General features: G+C 39.9%; 1 protein-coding gene and 1 long non-coding RNA gene across 2 annotated transcripts; both read left to right on the top strand.

Moving 5' to 3' along the window:
• Positions 1-5,785: 5,785 nt before the first annotated feature.
• On the top strand, positions 5,786-17,816 carry LOC110590984. The gene is made up of 3 exons (XR_002480994.1): positions 5,786-5,829; positions 17,169-17,230; positions 17,746-17,816. It is a non-coding gene; the product is annotated as an uncharacterized LOC110590984 (long non-coding RNA).
• A 2-nt stretch (positions 17,817-17,818) lies between these two features.
• SPINK1 (serine peptidase inhibitor Kazal type 1) lies at positions 17,819-24,805 on the top strand. The gene is made up of 4 exons (XM_021702116.1): positions 17,819-17,873; positions 19,177-19,208; positions 20,708-20,814; positions 24,697-24,805. The coding sequence occupies exons 1-4, from the start codon at positions 17,819-17,821 to the stop codon at positions 24,740-24,742; spliced, it is 240 nt and encodes a 79-aa protein (XP_021557791.1). The 3' UTR covers positions 24,743-24,805.
• The last annotated feature ends 1,533 nt before the right edge of the window (positions 24,806-26,338 follow it).

Below are 26,338 nucleotides of genomic sequence, written 5' to 3'. Positions count from 1 at the left end.
GGGAGAACAAAAACCAAGAAACATTTGTGAAGTTCACAGTCCAGAGGCATAGGCTCACTAGGACTGAGACCTAATCAGAGGGCAGAGAACACTTTCCCTCCCTGACTCCTCACCACCCACATTACTGAAGGCCAATTTACAACAGTCCCTTTTACCTAGTACATCATATCTGGGTATCAAAAAAAAAAAATTATAAGGCAGCCAAAGGCAAAAAGCACAATGGGAAGAGATGGAGCAAGCATCAGAACCAGACATGGAAGTGATGTTGGAATTATTAGACCAGGAATTTAAAACAAGTATGATTAATATGCTCAGAGCTCTAATAGATAAAGCAGACAGCATGCAAGAAGGGCAATATAAGCAGAGAGGTGGAACTCCTAAGAAAGAACCAAAAAGAAATACGAGAGATAAAAAAAAAAAAAACCCACTATAACAAAAATGAAGAATGCTTTTGATAGGCTTATGAGTAGACTGCCCATGGCTTAGGATAGACACTCTGAACTAATGGATATAGTAATACAATCCCTGAAAACTGAAAAGAAAGAGAATGAAGACTGAAAAACAACACAGAATATCCCAGGTATAACATGCATGTAATGGGAATACCAGAAGGAGAAGAAAGAGGAAGGAACAGAAAAAATATTTGAAACAATGACTAAGAATGTCCCCAAATTAATGTCAGACACCAAACCATGGATCCAGAATGCTCAGAGGACACCATGTAGGATGAATGCCAAAAAACCCCTACATCTATGCATAACATTTTAAAGAAAGAAAGAAAATCAAAGATAAAGAAAAAATCCTGAAAGAAGCCAGAGGAAAAATACCACCTTCCCTATAGAGAAACAAAGATAAAAATTACATCCGACTTCTCAGAAACCATGCAAGCAAGAAGAGAGTGGAATGCAATAATTAAAGTGTTGGGAGAAAAATCCCACCAACCTAAAATTCTGTACTTTGTGAAATATCCTTCATGAGTGAAAGAAAAAGACTTCTTTAGATAAACAAAAACTGAGGAAATTTGTTGCCAGTAGACCTGCCTTGTAAAAAGTGTTTTCAAATAGTACTTTGGAGAGAAGGAAAATAATATAGGTCAGGAACTTGGCCTTCCTTACATAAAGTAAGGAAGAGTATCAAGGGATAGGTGAAGGCAAAATAAAAACTTGTATTATTTTTATTCTTAATTATCTAACAAGTAACAGTGCAAAATAATAATAGCAACCATGTATTTGATTATGCATATTTATGTACATGTATATATTATACATGTATTTATTTATGCTTATATACGAGTGGAATGAATGACAGCAATGACACAAGGAACGGGAGGGAGGAGTTGGGATTATTTTGTTATTATAAGGTATTCACACTACCCATGAAGTCATGAAGTGGTGTAGTGTTATCTGAAAGTGGACTTAATCTTAAATGTATATTGCAAACTCTTAAGACAACCACTAAAAAAAGTTTTAAAAGTGTAACTGATATGCTAAGAAATGAGAGAAAACAGAATCATACAAAATGTTAAGTTAAAATCCCAAAAAGCAGGAAAGAGTAGAAGACAAAAATAAGAACAAAGAACACGGCCAAAAAACAGAAAAACAGCAATGAACGTGGTATATGATAATCCAACTATATCAATAATTACTTTGAATGTCAGTGGTCTAAATGCACCAATTAAAAGATAAAGGATTGTCAGGGTGCCTGAGTGTCTCAATTCGTTAAGCATATGACTCTTGATTTTGGCTCAGGTCATAATCTCAGGGTCATGGGATCGAGCCCCGCAACAAGCCCCGAGTTGGGTTCCACACTCAGCGTGGAGTCCACTTGTCCTCCCCCTCTACCCCTCCCCCTGCTCGTACTTGCTCTCTCTCTCTCTCAAAAATACATTACATATATGCATACAGATAAACAAAAAGATAAGAGATTGTCATAATGGATTAAAAAAACATGACCCAGCTGTATGTTTTCTACAAAACAAACAAAAAAACAAAAACCCTCTTTAAATACAAAGACAGAGATTAAACGTAAATGGATGGAGAAAAATATACCATGTTAACAGTAATCAAAGTAGCTATATTAATTTCAGAAAGAACTGACTTCAAAGGAAAGTTATAAGAAATAGAGAAGAGTATTACATAATGATAAAGGGGTCAATGCTTTAAGAACACTGCCTTAAAAGTAATGAAACTTATTTCCTTCCTCACCTCTATCTGCTAGCATAACTTATATCTGGAAGTTGATTAAAATTCACATAGAATTTTCACAAACCTACTTCACTGCATTCAAACTATTAATCTGTAAGGATTACAGATGCCCATTTTTCAAATGAGGATGCTATGGTTAGTTGCCATTGTAAAGATCAGAATATTATTCATTCAGTGTAGTTTATTCAGAGTCTACTACCAGGTGGTCAGAGCACTAAGAAAATGCATAGAAAGGATTCTAAACCTATGTCTGGAGAGTTGGGGGATGAGTGGAAGATGGCTTCCTGGAAGAAGTGAAATCTAAGCTAAGATGAAAGTGAACTGGTTCCTAGGCAAGGGACAAATCACAAATGAGCAATTATGCATTTTATTGTAACTACAAAAAGGGATCAATGAAAGTGTTTAATTAAGAGAGTTACATGACCTGCAGCCACTCTGGAAAACAGTACAGAGGTTCCTCAAAAAGTTGAAAATAGAGCTACCTTACAACTCAGCAATTGCACTACTGGGTATTTACCCCAAAGATACAAATGTAGTGATCCAAAGGGGCACCTGCACCCCAATGTTTATAGCAGCAATGTCCACAATAGCCAAACTATGAAAAGAGCCTAGATGTCCATCGACAGATGAATGGATAAAGAAGATGTGGTATATACGTACAATGGAATATTATGCAGCCATCAAAAAATGAAATCTTGCCATTTGCAATGATGTAGATGGAACTAGAGAGTATTATGCTAATTGAAATAAGTCAATCAGAGAAAGACAAGTATCATATGATCTCACTGATATGTGGAATTTGAGAAAAAAGACAGGGGATCATAGGGGAAGAGAGGAAAAAATGAAACAAGATGAAACCAGAGAGGGAGACAAACCATAAGAGACTCCTAATCTCAGGAAACAAACTGAGGGTTGCTGGAGTGGAGGGGAGTGGGAGGGATGGGGTGGCTGGGTGATAGACATTGGGAAGAGTATGTACTATGGTGAGCGCTATGAATTGTGTAAGGCTGATGAATCACAGACCTGTACCCCTCAAACAAATAATACATTATATGTTAACAAAAAAACGTAAAAAAAAAAAAAAAAAAGAGTTACATGACCATTCTGCTTCCAACTGAAGAACAGATTAGAGGATTAAAAAGCTGACCAGAGAGAAATGGCTGATTCTAGGGCTGAGGCAGGCAAAATACAAGTTGGCTCGCAAGCATCTTACAGTGCCTGAAACTAAGAAACTGAGCAGAAAACAAAAGAATTAGAGCTTGCCACATGGCTACAGAAGTGGAAAGCACTCCCCCCTGGCAAAAGCTGGAACAATGTGACTAAAAAACTAAATAACCAAAATAAATAAATATCCATGAAACTTTGTCCTTCTATATTGATATAAATAAATTATTGGATACATGAGTAAATAAGTACAGGAGAAGAGACCATTCTTCTTTAGAGAGGAATTCAAAATAATTTTCCACTCTTGAGGAGATGGAGCTTAACTTCCCTCCTCCCCTGTGTGGGCCACATTTACTGACTTTGTGCTAAATAACAGACTATGAAAAGGGATAGAAGCTAACTCTGCAGTTAAGGAAACTGGCAAGTGCTATCTGCACCAAGTAACCGAGTTTAACCCTATCATGGCAAGTCGTATGGACAGCACACACCCATGGTCTATGGCACGAAGGGTGCCTCATTTTTGTTATGCTATCCCTGCCCAAATCCTCAGCTTCAGTCTAACCATGAGAAAAATACTGAACAAACCCAAATTGAGGGATATTCTAAAAATGGCTAGAGCTCCGTAAAGCATGTCCAGGAATAAGCAGGATATATTAATAAGGAATAAATGAGGAAGTGTGACCAGAGGAGACTAAGGAAGCATGACTAGTAAATTTAATATAGTATCCTGGATTAGAGACTGGGACAGGAAAAGGACATTGGTGGAAAAAATAGTGAAATTGGAATCAAGTCTGAAGTTTAGTTAATAGTAACGTGTCAGTGTTGCTTCCTTAGCCATGATAAATGTACCAGGTAATGTAAAATGTTAACAATAGGGTAAACTGGATGAGGGGTATATATGGACTCTCTGTATTATCTTTTTAACGTTTCTATAATCTAAAACTATCCAAAAATCTAAAGTTTGCTTAAAAGATAGCAAGATGTAGTGAGAGCAGTTAGGAAACTGTTTCAAGGAGTAAATAATGGTCTGAATTAGGGAAGTAGAGAGACACTGTATCAGAAAGAGAACAGAGTCAATATGCTGAAAGTGGCTCAACATGACTTGGTGACTGTGTCAGGGGTCAAAGGTAACTGATGAGGTATAGAGAAGGGACAGAGAATACATTGTTGGTGAGTGGTCAAGCCAACTCATAAATCCAGGGCCTCTGCCTCTTTATGACAATTCGATGCACACTGTAGCACATAGGAGAGCCCATCTGAAAGAACACAGGGAAATAATCCAGGCATGGGGCAGAGTGGTGGAAGAGAGAAACAGGATGTGGATTACAAAATGAACTAAGAAAACTGGTGGCTGGTTAGATCTAGGGCCACAGAAAAGTAGCCACCAAAGATGCCTTTAAGCCTAAGATCCAAAATGATGATGATGCTCTCAAGAAAACAGGAGAAGTCTGGAAAAGAAGGATTGACAGGAGAGATAATCAGATTTGTTTTAGAAAGTATGTTTGAAAAGATTTCAAGGCCTCAGTGGAAATGCCCCATAGTAGAATGAAAGCAGGTAGAGTCTGGTGACATATATTGTGTATCTAGAGATGTGAGAAAGACTAACAAAGGATCATTAGAATCAGCAGGAATGAATTCATTAATAAAATGTGAGTTTAACAGCAATAGGGCCAGGGGCGCCTGGGTGGCTCAGCTGTAAATTAAGTGTCTGCCTTCAGTGAGGGTCATGATCCCAGAGTCCTGGGATCGAGTCCCGCATCGGGCTCCCTGCTCAGTGGGAAGCCTGCTTCTCCCTCTCCCCACACCACCCCCCCGCTCTTGCTCTCTCTCTATCTCTCTTTCTCTCAAATAAATTTTTTTTTTAAAGATTTTATTTATTTATTTTACAGAGAGAGAGACAGTGAGAAAGGGAACACAAGCAAGGGGAGTGGCAGAGGGAGAAGCAGGCTCCCCGGCGAGCAGGGAGCCCGATGCGGGGCTCGATCCAAGTATCCTGGGATTATGACCTGAGCCGAAGGCAGACGCTTAACGACTGAGCCACCCAGGCGCCCCTCTCAAATAAATAAAATCTTTAAAAAAAAATTTAAAGAAGGGAAGTAGGGCCAGAAATCAAAATCTGTTCCATTTATTTTAACTTTCTTGACATCCTCTTCCTCTTGCTATGTTTGTTCCATACCCATCCTATATTTCCTTATTTGAAATGTGGTTAGTTGCATATTGACCTTCTGTGCCCAAATTCAGGCTTCTACCTTTGGCTATAAAAATTTTTTCTTTGTTCCCATATGTCATAAAAATATTTTTTTTCTTTCAGTAAACATTTATATTTGTCAACTGGAATGCTTTCTTCTCCCCTGTTTGAACTTAGTTAATCATTCCTGGAAAGAAACCAGTGCCAGTCTGGGAGAAGGTAAAGCTGCTGGAAGGGGAGACTCAGGGCTCTGTCAACAAGGAAGCGAGAATGGTAGGTGTTCACAACCGTGCTGGGTCTAACGGAGGTTGTCTGCAACACTGAAGGCTTACTCGTTTAAAAAAAAACAACTTAGTATTAAGAGCAGTTTGGAAGTTTCCTATAAATTAAATACACAATATGGAAAGATTTTACCAATAAGAGGAAAGAGGAAGGACAGGAACTTGATCCTAGGTTTAACACGTGCTGAAGTAGGGCAGCAGTAATAATAACCATGTATTAAGTAAGCCTTTAGTGTCGCGGTCTGAGCTATGAGCTTGACATGCATTATCCTCTTTATGCCTCGTGACAAGCCCATGAAGTAGATACAGATCCACAGTCCCTAATTCATCATTCCAAACCCCACAGAGTTTTGAGAACCAGAGGTTTTTGTTTGTTTATTTTGTAATCCATTTGACAGCTAAACCTATCCGGAGTCGACTTAAGGCTATTTCTTTTCTTTTTTTAATGGATTTTTTTTTTATTTTATTAATTTATTTGACAGAGAGAAAGACAGCAAGAGAGGGAACACAAGCAGGGGCAGAAGGAGAAGGAGGCTCTCTGCCAAGCAGGAAGCCCAATGTGGGGCTTGATCCCAGGACCCTGGGATCATGACCTGAGCCGAAGGCAGACGCTTAACAACTGAGCCACCCAGGCGCCCCCCCTTTTTTTTAAATGGATTTTTTTAAAGATTTTATTAATTTATCGACAGAAGACTATTTATTTTCTTTATATTATTTATTTTGCTGCAGAATTACTAGTGTGTTTGACCAGACGATGCTACCCTAGACACCACAGAGCTTTCTGTAATAAACAGTATGAGCATCATATGACCTTTCTAAAGTTAAAAACTGCAGGTCATAAATGTGAAGTTTCACTCAAAGTCACACAGGTAGATTTGAGATTAGGTGTGTTGTTCTCTAAAAGACTAGGCTTTCAATTATTATGTAATGTGCTGGAAATATTAATAACTTAACAAGTGGCACCAGAATTTATCTTGGGGAAAGTTTTGTCTTTGTTGGGCAAAGACCCTGAAAAAAAGGTTCTGGGTGTGGTATTGAGGACCTACGTGTCATTTGGCTCTGCTCTAGTTAAGGAAAGAAACTGATTGTTTTATTCTTGAGTGGAGGGGGTAGAAAAGAGGAAGAAGGAAAAGGAGCAGCCAAATATTTGCTGGCTTGTCTTCAGCTTGGGGGGAAACTGACTAAGGAAGACTCTGTAAGAGTGGCTCTGAAGACTAAGGTTGCTGAAGATTCTGAGGTGCGGTGTTAAGAGTATTTTGTCGTCTGGTATGTGATGTTATCTCTTACACCATTTCTTTGTAAATTTATTAAAGTCTACTCTGCCCTCAAAAGCTTGAGGTGAATGGATTTTTCCCATTTTATCAGGTACCTTTTTTTTGTTTCAAGTTTTTATTTAAATTCTAGTTAGTTAACATAGAGTGTAATATTGGCTCAGGAATAGAATTTAGTGGTTATCAGGTACCTTTAGATTGAACAGTGTGCTTGACTCTGGAGATGAAAAACAAAAGGTCATGACCTCTAGTAGTTTAGTAGAAGAGAGAGATAAAAAAGTGAAAAAATTAGAATTCCCAGTTTAACATTCTGTAATAGAAGCATGCATAAGTGCAGGGTTTGCAGAGATAAAGGAGCACCTCCATCTGCCCAGCAGAGTTGCATTATTCTCCCTGTGGTTCCACACCTACAGCCAAGGCAGGGAAGACCATCTTCACATGATACTGACAAGTGCTTCTGTAGTAACTGTTATTCGGAAATTCACTACTAGGATCCCTAATGCTGGAGGAAATTTCCCTCTTGAGCTCCACAGTTGCTTCTGATATTTCTTAGCAGTCCTGTATTCAAAAATACATTTTCTTAAGCTATTTTCTGCCTTAATTACCCCAACAGTGGACACTCACCACCTGTTTTTTCTGTGTTGAATACTAGAAAGCTCTAAAGAGGTTCTATGACATTATCTTCTTCCCACTCTGATGAATGATTAAAGGAACTCAGAATTTTGAGCCTGCAGGGAAAAAAAAAAAGTATTTAGAATGGGCCTGACAGTTTGTATTCATAAACCTTTGTTTGAAGTACGTCACTTCCCACCTTAAAACTCCTTTTACCTCCATGTCCACTTCCAGCAATGACTCTTATTTCTCACTCTCTTCAGAGAAAAACTTCTTGAAATAGATGTTCTTTGTTTCCATCTCTTCACATTCTGTTCATTTCTAACCTACGCATCCCTTCTGCCAACACCTAACACATAATAAGTCTACTCACGTATTTGTTGAATGAAAAAGTACATCAGTTATAAAATTTCAATGTGCTCTGAAAGCAGTGAGGTCGAGGTGCTTTCCCATCTGGCTTATCCTGATGAAGTAATAGGCTGAGTGTCAACAAAAGGACAGATGCAAGAAAAGAAACTTAGCAGCATCATATGAGGCACGGAAAGAAGTACTTAACATTTTGTGTGATGAAGTGCAAGTACAGCTTTGAGTCAGAAGATAATTAACGAGATCTTAGACATAATTATTAGAGTTTTGTGCATTGAGTGAGTGGGGGTGGGAAGGGGTGGGGGAGGGTAGCAGACCTTAAGACCACTGTGGTCATCATACTGTCCTAGAGCAGCCTTCAAGGTAGTTCCCTTTCAAAAGCACAAAGACAAAATGGAAACATGCTGAGGGGGGACAACTTGAAGCACTATCAAATGAGAAGTAGTTGATGGACTGGATTATTTCACAGAAAGAAAATTTAAAGTGGACTATAGTTGTTATTAACAAACATCTGTTAAGGAGGATCATGGAGATAATAAGACAGAATTTTTCTGAAGTCAAGAATTAGGATAAATAAATCAAAATTCCAAGAGAGGTTTCAGCACCATATAAGCAACTGCTGATCCTAATCTGTCACATGAAGAATTTAAGCATTGACTAGATGCCCACTAACAGGTGAGATTTAAACACAAGAGTTGAAGTTGGAACAGATGAATGTTCTTCCTAGTCCTGTGAGGAACATAGTTATTCTAGAGAACAAATGCTAATCTTGGAAAGGCATGTTACCACCTGACATTTATTTTGCCTTAAAGCTGTGTTGGTAATAAAATAGTATTTACATTCCCTAAGGTTAACTATGAGGTGTTTGTGATGATGATGTTATTGGAAGCATGAGGAACCTCTGATCTCAGTACCTCACTGACAACCTAAACTACAAGTGCTCACATCCACTGTTTTCAACATTGACTACCAAAAAACCAAGCCCAAGAAAGAGAAGAATATTTCAACTCCAGTTAGATTCTTAGCAGTATTATAAAGACCTACTTCAATGAGACCAAAGTGGTCCGAGACACAGGTCAGGGTGGATTTTCCAAAGCCACAGGGTGGGCCTCTACAAAGTCAAGAAACATCCTCCAATAGCAAGACAAGAATCATACAGGGGAAGGCTGCATACACTGTGCGTAACAGTAAACAAACTTAGTGCATCTGTGAGGTCCAAATAGGTGTTTCATATAGAGAGAAAAACAGGGGATATAGCTCAGGAGTAGAGCATTTGACTGCATATATATAGAAAAACCCATTAGATAAAAAGTTCAGTATGCAGTCTTTTCAAAAAATGGTGCTGCAATAATTGGATATTCACATGTAAAAGAATGAAACTGGGCCCACTGGATCTGAGATCACTCACAAAAATTAACTCAAAATAGATTAAAGACTTAAATGTAAGATTGAAGCCATGAAACTCCTAGAACAAAACATAGGAACATAGTTTCTTGACATGGCTCTTGGTAATGAGTTTTTGGATGTGACACCTAAGGCACAAGCAACACAATAAAAAAATAAATAAATAAATAAATAAATGGAACTACATCAAACTAAAAAGCTTCGGCAGAGTGAAAAGACAATTTTTCTTTCTACAAATATTTACAATATTACAAATCTTTACAAACCATGTATCTAATAAAGGATTAATACTCAAAATGTACAAAAAATTCATGTAATTCAATAGCAAAAAACCCAGATAACCCAGTTAAAAAATGCACAAAGACATTTCTTGGTGAATAGACATTTCTGCAAATGTCCATGAAAAGATGCTCAACATCACTAGTCATTAGGGAAATGCAAATGAAAACCACAATGCAATATTACCTCATGCCTAGTATAACAGCCATCCACACAAAAACAAGAGATACTGAATGCTGGCAGGGATGTGGAGAAAAGGGAACCTTTGGGCACTGTTGGTGGGATGGTAAATTGGTGCAGCCACTGTGGAAAATAGTATGGAGGACCTTCAAAAAATTAAAAATAGAGCTCCCATATGATCCAGCAATTCCACTTCTTCCAAAGACTTATGAAACACTAACTTGAAAAGATATCTGCACCTTCATGTTCACAGCAGTATTATTTACAATAGCCAAGACACAGAAACAACCTAAGTGTCCACTGAAGGATGAACGGATAAAGAAGTGGTATATACATGTGGTATATATATGTGTATATATACACCCACACCATGGAATAGTACTCAGCCATAGAAAATGAGGAAATCCTACCATTTGCAACAAAACAAATGGACCTTGAAGGCTTTATGCTAAGTGAAATCAGTCAGACACAGGACAAATACCATATGATGTCACTCACATGTGGAACCAAACAAACAAACTGAAAAACAAGAAAAACTCACAGAGAAAGAGGTCAGACTTGTGGTTACCACAGGCAGGGGACGCGGGTAGGGGGAACTGGAGAAAGATGGTCAAAAGGTACAGACTTCCAGTTATAGAGGGAAGGTGTTAGAATAAATCCTGAGAGTTCTCATCACAAGGAGAACATTTTTTTCCCTTTATTCTTTTCTTCTTTCTTTTCTTTTTCTTGTATCTATATGAGGAAATGGTTGCTAACTGAATCTACTGTGGTAATTATTTCACAATATATGTAAATCAAACCATCATGCCGTGTGCCTTAAACTTATACAGTGACATATGTCAATTATTTCTCAATAAATCTGGGGAAAAAACAGGGTGCCTGAGTGGCTCAGTCAATTAAGCGTCTGCCTTCGGCTGGCTCAGGCCCTGATCCCAGGGCTCTGGGGATTGAGCCCCACTTTGGGCTCCCTCTCCCTCTGCACCCACACCCCCTGCCCCCTGCTCATGAGCTTGCTCTCTCTCTCTCAAATAAATAAATGAAATCTTTAAAAAAAAATGGGAAAAATATCCCATAAGGTATATGAACAAGGATACAGAAACTTACCCACAATTATGTGACCTACTGGTTTCTGACAAGAATAAGATTGCAGAGTGATAAAGAAAAATGGTAGTTTCGGGCGCCTGGGTGGCTCAGTTGGTTAAGCGACTGCCTTCAGCTCCGGTCATGATCCTGGAGTCCCGGGATCGAGTCCCACATCGGGCTCCCTGCTCAGCAGGGAGTCTGCTTCTCCCTCTGACCCTCCTCCCTCTCATGCTCTCTGTCTCTCATTCTCTCTCTCACAAATAAATAAAATCTTAAAAAAAAAAAAGAAAAGAAAAATGGTAGTTTCAATAAATAAAATTGGGTTGACCATCCACAAATCCATGTTAAAAAAACTGAATTCTGCAACCTACTTACATCAGCCACAAAAATTAATTACAATGGATTGTAGAGCTTCCAGGATTACATAAAATATCCTCACAATCTTGGGGTGGGAAAAATTTTCTTAAATATGATACAAGAAAGACTAACAGTAAAGGAAAAGATTGCTAAATTGGACTGAATTAAAATTAAGGACATTTTTTCCATCAAAAGATATTATTAAGAGGGTGAAAATGTAAGCTACTCAATATAAGTTAACTATAACATATATATCTAAGGAAACTGAAGCTGGTAGAGTAAAGAGACCTTGCAAAAACTTCAGACAGATTTTCAGTGGTGGGCGCCTGGGTAGCTCAGTCGGTTAAACATCTGCCTTCGGCTCAGGTCCTGATCCCAGGGTCTTGGGATGGAGCCCTGCATAGGGCTCCCTGCTCAGTGGGGAGTCTGCTTCTCCCTCTCCCCCTCCCCCAAATAAATAAAATCTCTGGAAAAAATTTAAAAACAGTTGGTAAAAGTCATGTGTCACCACCTGACCTTCTTCAAAATAACTGGACTAGGATTCAGATCAAGTGGTCTACCAGCAAAGCAAGGGAACCTGATTAAGACGAGACCACCAGGGGCATCTGGGTGGCTTAGTCAGTTGGGCGTCTGCCTTCAGCTCAGGTAGTGATCTCAGGATCCTGGGATGGAGCCCTGCATTGGGCTCCTTGCTCAGTAGGGAGTCTGCTTCTCTCTCTCCCTCTGCCCCTCCCCCGCTCATGCTCTCTCTTGCTCTCTCTCTCTCTCTCAAATGAATGAATAAAGTCTTTAAAAACAAACAAACAAACAAACAAGAGACCACTAGAGAGTTGACAGAACTCAACAGCACATAGGGGCGCCTGGATGGCTCAGCTGGTTAAGCATCCATCTCTTGATTCTGGCTCAGTTCATGATGTCAGCATCTTGAGAGGGAGCCAGAAGTTGGGCTCTGTGCTGGGGGCTTGGAGCATGCCTAATATTCACTCTCTCCCTCGCCCCACCCTGCCCACGTGCTCTCTATCTCTCCAAAAAAAATAAGTCATGACGTCCCACGAATAATGAAAAATAAGATGGAAGAGTTAAGATACAGCTAAGTCAGAGGTCTTCACATATAGGCTAAATGTATTAGGCTCCATGTCACTAGTTCCTGTCATTTTTCTTACCAGTCAAACCCTGGGCACAGGATGTGAAAATCAACAGGTGCTCAAGCAACATCCCCATTCCAGCAAGTATTATCAGCAACCATTAGAACAGTTCTCTTAAGTTTTGTCATCACTCTTTATTCAGGTGAATAATTAGTCCTTGAAACAGAGGTGAGTAGGTCATAGAATGTTTGCTGAGTTCCTGAAGACATGCACACATAAATATGTACACACAGAAGAAAAGAAGACAGACCGAGAGATTTACACAAGGCTAGGCCATGTAGACACACTAAATATGACTAACAGCCTAGCAGGGTAGCAGAGTTGTTCCAGCCAATGCCTATCCCATCTCATCCCTTAAGGCAAACAATATTTATTCTATCAAGATAGTGATCATATAAAGCCTTAATATATTACCCATTTATTTCCAATCAGTGGAAGGCTCACTGTTATTACCCACTAGTAATGATCATTCCAGGGGAAATGGAGGATAGTATTTTTGCACAGTATTTATTTGCTTTTCTATGTTTATTTTTCACACCAAATGAATATATCATGACACACACTTTGGTAGCTGAGGATTTACCCAGAGTCACATCGCGGTTGCAAGGGCAGACCTGTAATTGCCGCCCGGTGTGCTTCTTCATGTGCTCTTCAACTTGCCGCCTCCAAAGAGCCACTTCCCACCACAGTTTTAGGACTAGTCTCTAACTAGAATTTTATCCTATTTTTATAGCAATTAAGAAAACAAGATTGTATGAGGGCACAGGGTATTACTGTACTTAAGTGTTTTTCAAAATGCAAGTCAGAACTGGTGAATTATGAGATAGAATAGAATAAAAGGCACCAAGAGTCATCCCATATAATAAGGGCTATGTTTTGTTTCTTAACAATTTAATTTGTCTACGCATATGTAGGCTGTAACACAAAATTTATTTCTTGCTTTGGATACACAGTCAAAATGTTTGAAAATCAAGGTTCGGTGCAAAGAGCCCAGTGTTTGGCATGAGACAGGTCTAAATCTGAATGTTATTACTGCTGGTATCATTACCTAAAGAATTCCTGCAATGAGATCCCAGCCAATTCCCTTCTCCTCAGACTGCTTATGAAACCAAAGAAAAATACCTTCTCTCAAATATTAACTCCCATTAGAGTGGCTCTTAGAACCTTCTTATTGTCAACCAAACTGCTATTTAAATTATGAAAAGAGGGGTGCCTGGGTGGCTCAGTCATTGGGCGTCTGCCTTCGGCTCGGGTCATGGTCCCAGGGTCCTGGGATCGAGCCCCGCATCGGGCTCCCTGCTCGGCAGGAAGCCTGCTTCTCCCTCTCCCACTCCCTCTGCTTGTGTTCCCTCTCTTGCTGTCTCTCTCTCTCTGTCAAATAAATAAATAAAAAATCTTTAAAAAATAAAATAAATTATGAAAAGAAAAAAAACTTACTCGCCCAACCTGTATCTATCAATGCTTAGCCTAAACTCCATAAACACAGAAATCAAAATCTATTTCCCTAGCAGTCAGGCCAGGGCTTTTAAATATGAGGAACTCAGTGGGCATCTGAATTATAATGACGGCTGAATAAATAAAAGACTGAGTGAGCCAGTAAGTGACTATCTGTGGCAGGCAAGAGACACAGAAATGAACAAGGCATAGATCTGGGTCTTCAAGAAAAGAAGCATACGCATGTATTACTTTATTCATGTTTTCAGCAAATATTTATTCAGAACTTTCTATTTAGCCAGGCACTTGGTGAGGTACTGCAGTTACAAAACAACCATATTTGCTCCCTAAAGGGAAAGGGATATTACATAATAATCATATAAACAGCCACAGAAAAAATTTAAGTGATGCAGGGTATCAGGAAATAATATAACAACAAGCCCTAGCGTACATGCAGAACAGAGTAAGGAACTAATTGGAAAAGCAGCTCCATGAGAAAATTATATTTAGCTTGAGTCTTGAAGGTTAAAACCTAAAATCTATTTTTTTTTTTTCCTGTGGAGAGTAGCTTTGAGGAAGAAATAACAGTAGATACTGTCTTGAAGGAAATTTCAGAAAGCCAAAGGGGACTTCAAAAGTTAATCAAGACCTCTCAAGGCCAGATTTACCCTCGGGGAGGGACACAGACAATGATGCCATTATCTTTGCTATGTTGGTATAAAATTATGAGAAACATTCAGCACTGAGGTTATTTTGGATACAGATTCAAGAAGAGAACATGGTAACAAATTAAGCTTGGGAGGTGGTACAAGGTAAGGGCAAAAAGAGGCAGTAAGGGGAACGCTTAGGTTTTGGCTTAACCAACCTGTTGGAAGGCAGAGAAGCAAAGGGGAGCCTGAAGAGAAAAGTATTTGTGGTGAGTGATCAAAGTAGTATTATGGGACATGTCACATTTGAAGTGCCCATAGGATGTCCAAACAGTCAAGAAGGCTCTTAATATCTGGTCTGAAGATCCAAAGGCAGGTCTAGGAAAGAGATACATATCTGGGGATTTTATAAAGATATAATTTAAATGATGTGAATCAATGAGTTTACCTAAGGAAAATGAAAAGTGAGACATGAATAGGGCACAGGACCAATACTTGAGAAACTCCAAGTCTTCACTCATTAGAAGAAGAGGAGTCAATAAGGAGGACGAAGATGATATAAGAATGGAGAAGGAATGAAGAAATGCAGAGGACTGTGCAGTCATGAAACACAAGAAAAGAAATTATATCTTGGGGCGCCTGGGTGGGGCAGTAGGTTAAGCATCTGACTCTTGATTTCCGCTCAGGTCATGATCTCGGCAGCCTGGATCAAGCCCCACATTGGGCTCTGCACTCAGCGGGGAGTCTGTTTGTCCCTCTCCCTCTCCCCCCCTCACAACCTCCTTCTCTCTCCCTCCCTCTCTCTCTCTCACAAATAAGTAAAAAAATCTAAAAAAAGAAAAAAAGAAAAGAAATGATATTGAGTGTGATCAAGTGTGAAGAATTAGAGACCATGTGTTCTGAAAAATTGTCCATGGAATTGATTTGAATTAGTGACCAAAACAAGAGGAAGTTCAGTGGCAGTAGAGAGGCAGGAGGAAGCTAGGATGGTGAAGGTTGACAAAAATGGAAGATGGGGGAACCATCATACACAGTTTCAACAGTGTGTTATGTGTTGCATTCAACCACCATGGCAGCCCAGAAAGAGCAGAAGTTTTCCAGTAAGAAACAACATTTGAAGTGAACCTTAAAGACAGAGGAAGAATTCATCAATGCATACGGGTAAAGAAGAACATTCCGGTTAGATGGAACGGCATTATAAATCCTGAAGAAATAACGACAATGAAATTATAGTGATGGGCAATGTTTCTAAGTGTTTACCATGTGCCAGAAACTGTTGCAAACGCTTTACATGTATAAAGTTCACCTGAACTATAGAGTCAACCTCTTCCTTCCTCTTCCACCATCAGTTCTTGGTTGGACTAGTACAGGAGCCCAGCAGGCTGGTTTTCCTGCTGCTGCCCTTGTCTTCAAGTTTAAGTCTTAAGCAGGTAAAATAACCTTTTAGGATGACCACCATATCATGTCATTCCTGCACCACAGCTCTGAGGGCTTTCCCTCAGGTTCCAAACCAAAGTTCTTACTCCAGCCCACCCAGCCCTTCACTGTCCAGGCCTCCCTGCTTCCTTTACCGCACTGCCTAGGTGTCCTTCCAGCACTGTGCTCCAGCCAGATTATCCATCACCCTGGATGTCTGTCAAACGGGTCAGGCAAATTTTCGCCTAAGAGCCTGGGCCCTCACTATTCTCTCTGTCTGGAGTGCCTGTTCTTGGATATCTGCATGGTTCAGTTCTTCACTTCCTTCACGTTTCTGTTCAGACGTCACTTAATGACCAATCTATAACAACTATCTCCCGATCCTCCAGCACCCTTATTATCCTTTTTCTCCATAATATTTATCATAATCTGATATGCTTTATAATTATCAGATGACTTTCTTACTGCCTGTCTCCCCCAGCTAAAATGCAATGGAGGCTCCTTGAGGGCAGGGACTGTCATTTTTACTCACCGATGTATCCACAGACATGAGCACAGTTCAAGACCAGGGAGGATCTGAGATTTTACCCTAATGGAAGCTAACAAGTTAGCTTGCCACAGTTAAAGGGATGCTGGCAGAAGACACAGGCTGCTGAGTCAGAGACAAGGGACTTAATTATTCAATAGCAATAACCAGAGTGCCAGTGTCATCCGGTTTCCCAAGCCGCAGTTTCTACAGGGTGACATGACGAGGACCAAGTGGTACCTACAGAGAAAGTGCATTGTGCTCCATAAGAAGGATGCCATGCTTTTTAAAAATCCCTAATCTTTTTTAAGGGGCACCACGCCCACCTAATCTTTGCACAGGTGAGAGATATTATCTTTATTATAATGAACAGGAAACAAACCTCCCCTTTGCTCCAGAGAGAAACACTATTCCACTTTCCAAGTCCATTTGTTGTACAAACTCTTGAAAAGAGCAACTGAGGCACAGGCAGGCAGTCAGTGCCTCTCCTCAGAAGACAGGCAGAAACACAAGACAGAATCGAGAACTGTCTCCCAATAACACGTGGTAGAACAATACTTATGCTTGAATGAAAGATAAACACTCTGAGTTAAATGCTATTATTATTTCAGATCTCAGATGAATAAAGTGAGGCACAGCATGAATGAACTACCTGTACAAGAACACAGAGCTAGTAAGTGTCTGGTGAGCACAATCTGGCCCTGGAGCACACATACACACCTTAGGGACCTGACCCCTCTCTAACTCTAACCTGTCTCTCTGTCAGCTACCTTGGGCTTTGTGGATGAGTGACAGAACAAAAGAAAAGAGGAAGAATAAAAAAAGGGAAAAGCTGGAGGAAAAGAAGAAAGAATAGAGAGCAATTTTTGGATATCCATACCCATTTATATATCCAGAGCTAGAGTACAGGGGACCTTTGAGTTCACCTTATGGATGAGGCCACTGGGGCTCCCCATAGTCACAGAGGAAGTTAGGGGGAGAACCAACTAACCGACCACCAGAACTTTTCTGAGAGAGTCTTGGCCTTGCATATGGCAGGCCTGTGCTGTTTCTTTCATCTTTCTTACGCAAGTGACATTCCCAAAACTTGGGGCCAGGCTATGTTACAGAGTCAATCAATAACCAAAGATCTGTGACAGGGCAGGAGGTGGCGCCTGGACGGCCAACCTAACTATATAACCCTTCCAGTCCCAAGGTTCTGAAGAGAAGTGGTAAGTTCAGTGCAGTTTTCTACTGAGGTCTGGATACCGAACTTTCAGCCATGAAGGTAATGAGCATCTTTCTTCTTAGTGCCTTGGCCCTGTTGAGCTTATCTGGTAGGTGCCTTTGCATATTTTTCTGATTGAGTAAAACCTTTTTGACGTGTTGCATTACTGAGCTCATTACATTCTAGACTTAGAATCTAGTCTTGGACAGATCTTTTGGTCCCAGTGAAATGAAATAAGGTCAGGGACCTATTCCAGGGGGCTTCTTCAAACCCAGAGATGCCTTGCTGCTTCTCATAAAATTTAGCTAGGAGGAGCTACCTCCTTACCTAGATCACCTCAGAAATTGTCAATATCAAAATCAAATCTCACCAACATTTCTTCCTTTGGATACTATCAAGCTACTTCCTCTTCCCTTCAATAAGCTCATTCAAGACCACCAACCCCTACATAATGTCAACAAACCTGTTATTTTCTAGGGAATGCAGCATGGCAATTTTAAGTACCTATCTGTAAATTCAAGAAATGTGAATTGGACTAATAAACAGTGTAATGTAATAGAGGGAAAGAGCTCTTTGGGGACTGATGGTGAGATGTCAAAAGAGTTCTATTTTTAACATTACTTACTAAAGAAGACTTACATGTAATTGCAAGTTAGTTTTGTGTCACAAGATCTGGCTGGTGCTAGAGGTAACTGTTTCACAAATTTTCATATAAACTCTCCACATCTTTGTTTATACACTGACACTTCTTACATCACTAATTATAAGATCAAAGGTCTAGTAACCAGTTGTGAGAAGGCAGTGAAGATTCAGAAGATATTTGCTCTGCGCCTGACACATTTCAAGCAGTAAGTAAATCACTTCTATTTTCAAAAGACATAGGTCAACTTTCATGAAATGCCCAATTGAGATACTTTGGTCATAATCAAACTTCTGCTTCATTTTCTTAAAGCTTCAGTAGGCAGGGAGTGATGGGGCACCAGTCAGATGTCCTTGAGAGAAGGCAGAAATAAGAAGGGGTTGGGTGGGGCACCTGGGTGGCTCAGTCGGTTGAGCATCCGACTCTTGATTTTGGCTCAGGTCATAATCTTGCCCTGCATCAGGCTCAGTGCTCAGCAGGGAGTGTACTTGAGGATTCTCTCCATCTCCCTTTGTCCTTCCCCCTGTTCATGCGTTCATGCGCTCTCTCCTTCTCTCTCAAATAAATAAATAAATCAGAAGAAGAAGAAGAAGAAGAAAGAAGAAGAAGAAGGGGAAGGGGAAGGGGAAGGAGAAGGAGAAGAAGAAGAAAGGTGGGGAGCAGAAGAGGCCAGCAGAGAAGTCTTCAATGGAAGTGGAAGATTGCAAATAAGAGCAGATCCGGCTTCTCCCATTTAGTACCTGACCTCACATGTCTCATTTATGTTTTCTAGGTGCCACTAGAGCTGGCTTGGTGGGAAGAGAGGTAAAGACCAATTTTGTACTTTTTTATCTCTCAGGCTAGAACTATTTACTCCACTCAACTCACGGCCAAGCTGTGACATTTCAGTTCCCCTGAAGTCAGGACGGGTGTGTGGTACTAGTGAGGCTTCACCTGCTAAGTGTGGATCGTGACAGCAGTGCCCCACAGGGTCTTATGCTGAAGGACAAATGCACCGACACACAGGCAGTTTCCATGTTGTCATATAATGCTTGCTGTGAAGGCATTCTGAATGTTCTGAGGTTATCTGGTACGGCAAGGATTCGGGGGGGGGGGGCATTCTTCTTAACTTCCCCCCAAGCAGCCTTCCTCCTTACAGCCAGTTTGACCATGTTGGCATAAAGTTCTCCCAATCCCCAAGGTGAAGCTCTAATTTATAATGAGCAAAAGAAAATAATAAACTAGGTTCTTCCTCTAGAAAAAATTCTATACCTAACTTTTCTTTTTTTGTTCTGAGTTTATAAATTTATTAACTGCGGTAAATTTGAAGACCAGGGAAGAGAAGTGTCCCTTTTCATTTATATATAGTGAGGAGATAGACGGCAAACCAAAAGGGCATGAGTAAATAAATTATTACACTAATGATAAGGGTTTAAAGAAATTCAGGTACCATCTGGAACCTAGCCTGGTTAGATCACAGAATGTGCCCCTAAGTGAGATATATTTTGAGCCATGAAGGATAAGAGAATGTTAGCAAAATATAACTGGTGGGTAAAAGTAGTAGACTGAAGTGGTGAAGAGCCAAAGCTCAGGACCTAGACCAACTGGGTTTGAATCCTGGATCTGGAATTACCAGCTGCGTAGCCTTGGGTGATTTAATCTCTTTGTGCTTCACTGTCTTCCATGGAAGAAGAGTATAATAAAAAAGTCATAGGATAGTTGTAAGATTTAAATAGAGTAATACATGAAAGCACATGCCTATGACAGCCATCCCATAACTACATCCCAATAACTACAGCATTCTTACTGATGTCCAGGAAACAGACTGTGCAAGGGCTCCCAGGGCAGAAAGCACCTGAAGTCGTCACATGACTAAGAGAAGGGCAGTGTGACTGGATCACAGTGGGCAAGGAAGACATGCCCACGGTGTGGCTGACCTGACAGGAACCAGCACCTGCCATCATTGCAAACTGAAACATGATCTTACTCACCTTATTTAAACCTCACAACGCCACCATGAGATAGGTGTGGAAGCGATAATATCCTTCCCATCGTGCAGATGAAGTGACTGAGGCTTGGAGCCACCAGGAGATTTGCCAGCATATTATAGCTTGTAAACAGCAGAGGTATTACATGCAATCAGGATTCTGATTCGAAACCTTGGATTCTTCCTCTCAGACACTCAGTATCACTCTCCCCATCACCGCCGGGCTTCCATCTTTAAGCTAACCAACTTAAGGAAGTGAAAACCCTTTTAGAGATTTTGCTATAAACTCAAAGAATGCTAAATGATGGAAAATAATTCTGTTTAATTCCATTTTTAGGCTAAATGTAACACTGAAACGACTGCATGTACCAAGATCTATAATCCTGTCTGTGGGACTGATGGAGAAACTTATTCTAATGAATGTGTGTTATGTGTTCAAAATAAGTGAGTACAAACTTGAATGTCTTTTAAAACATATTTTTAAGCTAGTTGTCTTCAAATTTTCATATATCTTATCCCTCTAAGTTCCAATCAATATACCAATAACATTAATCTTACCATGAGAGAAACAAAACATCTAGACTTTCCAAAAATAATTCCCAATCCCTTTTTCTCATTACATATCTGGTATGATTATCTACAGAGATGTGCATGTGTTTATGTGTGTGTGTGTGTTGTTATACAAAACAATACTTATTGTGTCAGGCATTGGGCAAGGCACTGAATACTCACAAATCTATGGGGCAGAGAATACTAAACCCATTATGCACATGAAGAAATTGAGACTGAGCTTAAGTAACTTGCTCAAGATCAACCAGCAGTAAGTGACAGACGTGGGTCCAAATCCTTGCTCTTTCAACTATGCTTTAAAGTCAGGTACCAGACTAAGTATTTGTGAGATACAGAAGGAAGTCCAACATGTTTCAAGTCTCAGTTTGGTTACACTCAATGCTAATACAGTGTAGTCAGTGGAAATAAGAGCAAAGTACTCTGAGAGCACAGTATTAAAAACAACTAATTATGCCTGCTACAATTCGGAAAAGTTTGGAGGCTTTGTTTAGGCCATAAAGGAGAGAGAGGCACTCCAATAAGAAGAAAAATCTGAACAAAAGGGAGGAAGGTATTAATAACATGGTACAAGATAAATGTGTTAAGGAAAGGATAGTGGAATAGAGGAAAGTGTTTGAATGGTTCTCTGAATTAATTTTTCAAAAACCACTTGTATAACAAAAACCCATGCTTTACAGCAAATCAACAGATAGTCTAGATTTTTAAAAAGCTAATACACCCAAAATACCGAAGTTTAAAAGATCACAGGGGCGTCTGGCTGGCTCAGTTGCTAGAACATGTGACTCTTGATCTTGTGGTTGTGAGTTTGAGCCCCATGTCGGCTGTAGAGACTACTTAAAAATAAAATCTTGCAAAAAAATCATACTTGGTGATGGTAATGATTGTGTTTATGAAAGCCCTCAAAAATGTAAATATGAATTATATGGATCAGGTGACCAAAAACATACTTTTGTAACATTCTTTTATGGAGATGAGAGCCAGCCACAGTGAATCTCATTTTCTGAAGTGATCATAGGTAGGTGCTGGGAATCAAATTCAGGCCCTGAGAGAAGCAGATCTGCCACAAATTTTCTATTTTACTCAGCTCCTGAACACCTAACATGTGCCCAGCATTGTGCCGGTTTCCTCTGCTTTCCTTGTGCTTATGAGTAAAAGAAAATAGGTCTTAAGTGCAAATAAGAAAGCTTCTGGTAACTTGGGAAAAGTGCCATCAAATGAGGTGTGAGGAAAGTACCACAGGAGTGAAGGAGAGACACGGATTCCTTAGTACCAAAAGGGTCAAGAAAGGATTCATGAAAAGGATGTCATTTAAACAGGGCTCTGAATTTTGGCAACACCGCAAAGGCATTCCAGGTTAAATAAAGGTGTAGAATGAGCAAAACAAATAAAAGAGATTCCACAAGTAGCCCAGAAAACTGTTATTCTTAGAACTGATTTAGCATTAACGACTTTGACTTAGACTCAAAATGACTGCACGCATTTCCATTATTCCATAGTATAAATTCCCAATAACATGACCTCTCTTCTTGGTGTGCTTTAAATCACTTCAGAAAATCCTCAGTGTTAGCAAGGATTGTTGAAATAGGGCCCCAGGGAGAGAGATCTAATATCCTTAAGTTTTAGAACCAAAATACTAGGTGTTCTGCTTTGTGGTGAATTTATTTCCACACTAAAGATTTGTAAAAGGACTGGAAAACACTTGTTAATTTTCTCATGACCTAGGCTGTTGACATAAAGGTCAAACATCATATTTCCATCCAAGGGGAGGAGAAAGCAACATAACAGCCTTGAGATTTAGAAAACTCCCAAGTGCCAAGACCAAAATGCCCAATGTTTAGAATGAAATATTGCAAAAATATGAGCATACAGCTGAGACACCCCACTCCCTTCGCCTTTAAAACCTACCTGTCCTGGGGCACCTGCGTGGCTCAGTCCTTGAGTGTCTGCCTTCGGCTCAGGTCATGGTCCCAGGGTCCTGGGATTGAGCCCCACATCGGGCTCCCTGCTCCGTGGGAAGCCTGCTTCTCCCTCTCCCACTCCCCCTGCTTGTGTTCCCTCTCTCGGGGTCTCTCTCTGTCAAATAAATAAAATCTTTAAAAAAAAAAAAAAAAACCTACCTGTCCTGCTTACTCATTCTTTTTTCTCAAAAATATTTAAATATGGGAAGAACATTTGAATGCCAGAAAATGTAACTTCTCTTCCTGTATTTCTCAGATAAGAAAACAGGTCTAGGGGTGCTTGGGTGCCTCAGTGAGTTGAGTGTCCAGCTCTTGGTTTTGGCTCAGGTCATGATCTCATGAGTCATGGGACTGAGCCCAAGTCAGTCTGCTTGAAGATCCTCTCCCTCTGCCTCTTCTCACTCTCTCTCAAATAAATTAATTGATTTAAAAAAGAAAAAGAAAACAGGTCTAGAGAGAAAATGTGGCTTTTCCTAGTGTAAAATACTTACAATGTACCATACCACCTTTCTCTCTACTGCCCGTTAAAAGCCCCCCCAAAATACTTTGTTGAGTTAACTAGAACCAGGCTCTGACCCTAGTTGTTGGGTTTTGAGATGGGTAGACAAAGGCTTGCATCTCCTTGATCATTACGTGCTTGTCAGATATAATCGGTAAGGACTTTTTTCTCTGTCTTCTCAGGGAATTTGTACTGGCAAATTCTGTTCTATAGACCAGTACTCTCTAGTAGAACTTTCTGCAAAGACGGAAATGTTCTGTAACTGTGTTGTCTAGTATGGAAGCCACTAGCCTTGCCACCAGCACTTAAAATGTGGCTCGTACAACTGAGAAACTGAATTTTTAATATTACATAACTTTAACTGATGTGAATTTAAATAGCTAAATAGGGATGGTGTCTTCTATATTGGACAACACAGCTATAGAAGGTAAGTCAACCTGTGTACTGTGTTTAGATGTTTGTGCTACGTATGCTAAACAACTCAGACAAGTATTATGCATGGATAATATTTATGGAACAAGAAAACAATAAAAACTCTTAAAATGAAGAATCATCAAGGTCCAGATAAATACATGCATAGATATATGGAAGTCAGATGTCCTCAAGTAACAGAGAAATAGAAGAATTTTTATAAACCAGTAGTATATTCAAAGAAAGGATGGTTAAAAAAGAGAGAGAGAGAGAGCGCTCTGAAAACAACCTCATGAGGCACAATTACAGGATTTAGGAATATTTAACTGACAGAAAAGAAAACTGGTTTGGGAAAGGTAGTGTCCTGGGGAGCAGAGAGATTTTTATCTGGAGGGGAGGATGCTCAGACCTGGCAGTTATCAGATAGGATATAGATATGATTTCCTTCTGTGAGATCTCACAGGTATTAAACCCCAGAGTTCTAAGGCAAAAGATCAATTAGAACATCCTGTAGTAGCCCAGGCATCAGCTAAGCTGGATACCTTGTGGCTAGAACAATGATATCAGGAGAAAAAGAAGCAACAATGAATTAGAGATTGATTTCAGAGGTTTACTGTAATGCCACAGTAGATCTGTAAACTCTGTAAGGACATTTTTCCTTTCTGTTGTATCCCTAGTGTATATAAGAAAGAGTGTCAGTATTTGATGGATTAATGAATAAGTGAATGAATACATGAATGAAAGGCAGGGAAATGGGAATAAAAATTTGAAACCTTTCTATTTTAAATAAAGCTGATGTTTTTTCATTGTTTTTCTCCCATAGTCACTTTTTTGTGACTTTTTTGTCAGCAAAGTTCAAGCTGATTTTTTTTTCATTCTCTTCTACAGGAAGCGCCAGATCCCTATCCTCATTCAAAAATCTGGACCTTGCTGAGAACCAAGGTTCTAAAATCTCCTGTGGTCCCCACAATGCCTAGCGGACCTATCTGTTGAATAAAATGCATCTAAATACTTCCTGTTGTTCCTGTATGCTTTTTCCTCAAAGGCATGTTTGATTACACTGGGGTCAGGGGACTGAGACAAACTCAGAATAGACCAGATTTTACAAAATACAGCAATTCTGAAATCTTGGACAAGGTTTCCATCATGATGCTTTTTCCTTCTCCATTCCCTTCCTCACATACTGACTACTGTCTCAGGAAAATGTGATTACAGTTATTAACTGACAGGACCCAGTTGATCCTGAGGACAATAATCCCACAGAGAATTAAACTAGCTTCAGAAGGAATACTTGGAAAACTTTCAGTCCAGAAACATGTTATCTGTTAGCTTTCGTGACTGAAATAATTTCTTTAGGTTGCCTTGGGATTTAATAGAGCATCTATTGTACGAGGACTCTGTGTAGCTGACTTGGCTTTATATGTGAGCCACAATAACCCTGTAAGGTTATCCTTATCTTGTGAGTCAATGTAGAAAAGTTAAGTAATCTGACTAATAGCACCGGCAAATAAGGTAGCAGAGTTAGGTTTTTAATCCAGGGTGGACTCAAAAATCGAATGCTTCGTCTAAACCACAATCACCTCAGGTGGATTATTCCTTGCCTAGTTCTTCTATAGGAACTTTAGGTAGCTTCCTCATATTAAAAGACCTATGTGCGTAGGGACAGCAAAAAAGGCAGAAATAAGAAGTACCTCAAAAGAAAAAGTATTTATAATCACTAAAAAAGAGATGGAAAAGCAGCTTGAATTCTTGAGCCCTTATGAAGAACTAGCCGAGAAGGGAGAAGCAGATGGAGGCCTAAAAAAACCTGAGATGTATCAGGTGCATCAAAATCTTTCCCAACACAGTTGCCTGACACTCTTAAGGTTTAGGATAATTTCTTGTCATGTTCAGAATATTCACGTCTTGAAGCTTAAATCTGACCACTAGAGGATGCTGTGGTCTCCCGCGTGACAGCCAAACCAGAGCCTAAAGCTCGCCAGATACCATGCTAACAGAAGTTATGGATGCAAGATGGCTTCCTGCATCTCGTCTGTGATGCTAGAGGACACTTGAAGGGCACCCTTAATAGTAAACAACTTTGCCGCAGTAAACGGAATTTAAATAATTGAATGCTAGAAATTGTCATGTCTAATTGGACCATTTTACAGGTCTGGAGAGAAGAGGTTTGAAGGTTATAGGTAGAAGGAATACATAAACCTAGATTGTTTACCTTCAATGGTTCTGCCCCCTCTCTCTGACCTGTTAAAAGGAAAACAGAGGCAACCCACATTTCCGCCTGGCCATATTTTTTGGAGCTGCCAACCTGACAGATGCCAGGCCAAGTTCTCAAGACACAAAACAAGACAAACAAGAAGGGAAAGGATCGACAACTAATGGTATCTAAAAGCAAATTCATGAGTCACAAGTGGAAGATCTAATGTTGGTTTTTTTGTTTGGGGGGGGGCAGTTGTTTGTTTGCCTGCCAATCTGGATTTGGAAAGGAAGAGACAAAGAGAAATTTTACCTTCCTCTATGGACCAGGCGCCAC

The sequence above is a fragment of the Neomonachus schauinslandi genome, chromosome 7 (assembly GCF_002201575.2).
Source record: "Neomonachus schauinslandi chromosome 7, ASM220157v2, whole genome shotgun sequence".
Lineage (NCBI taxonomy): Eukaryota > Metazoa > Chordata > Mammalia > Carnivora > Phocidae > Neomonachus > Neomonachus schauinslandi.
The sequence above is the reverse complement of the archived record's forward strand: the minus strand, read 5'-3'. Positions and strand labels throughout refer to the sequence as shown.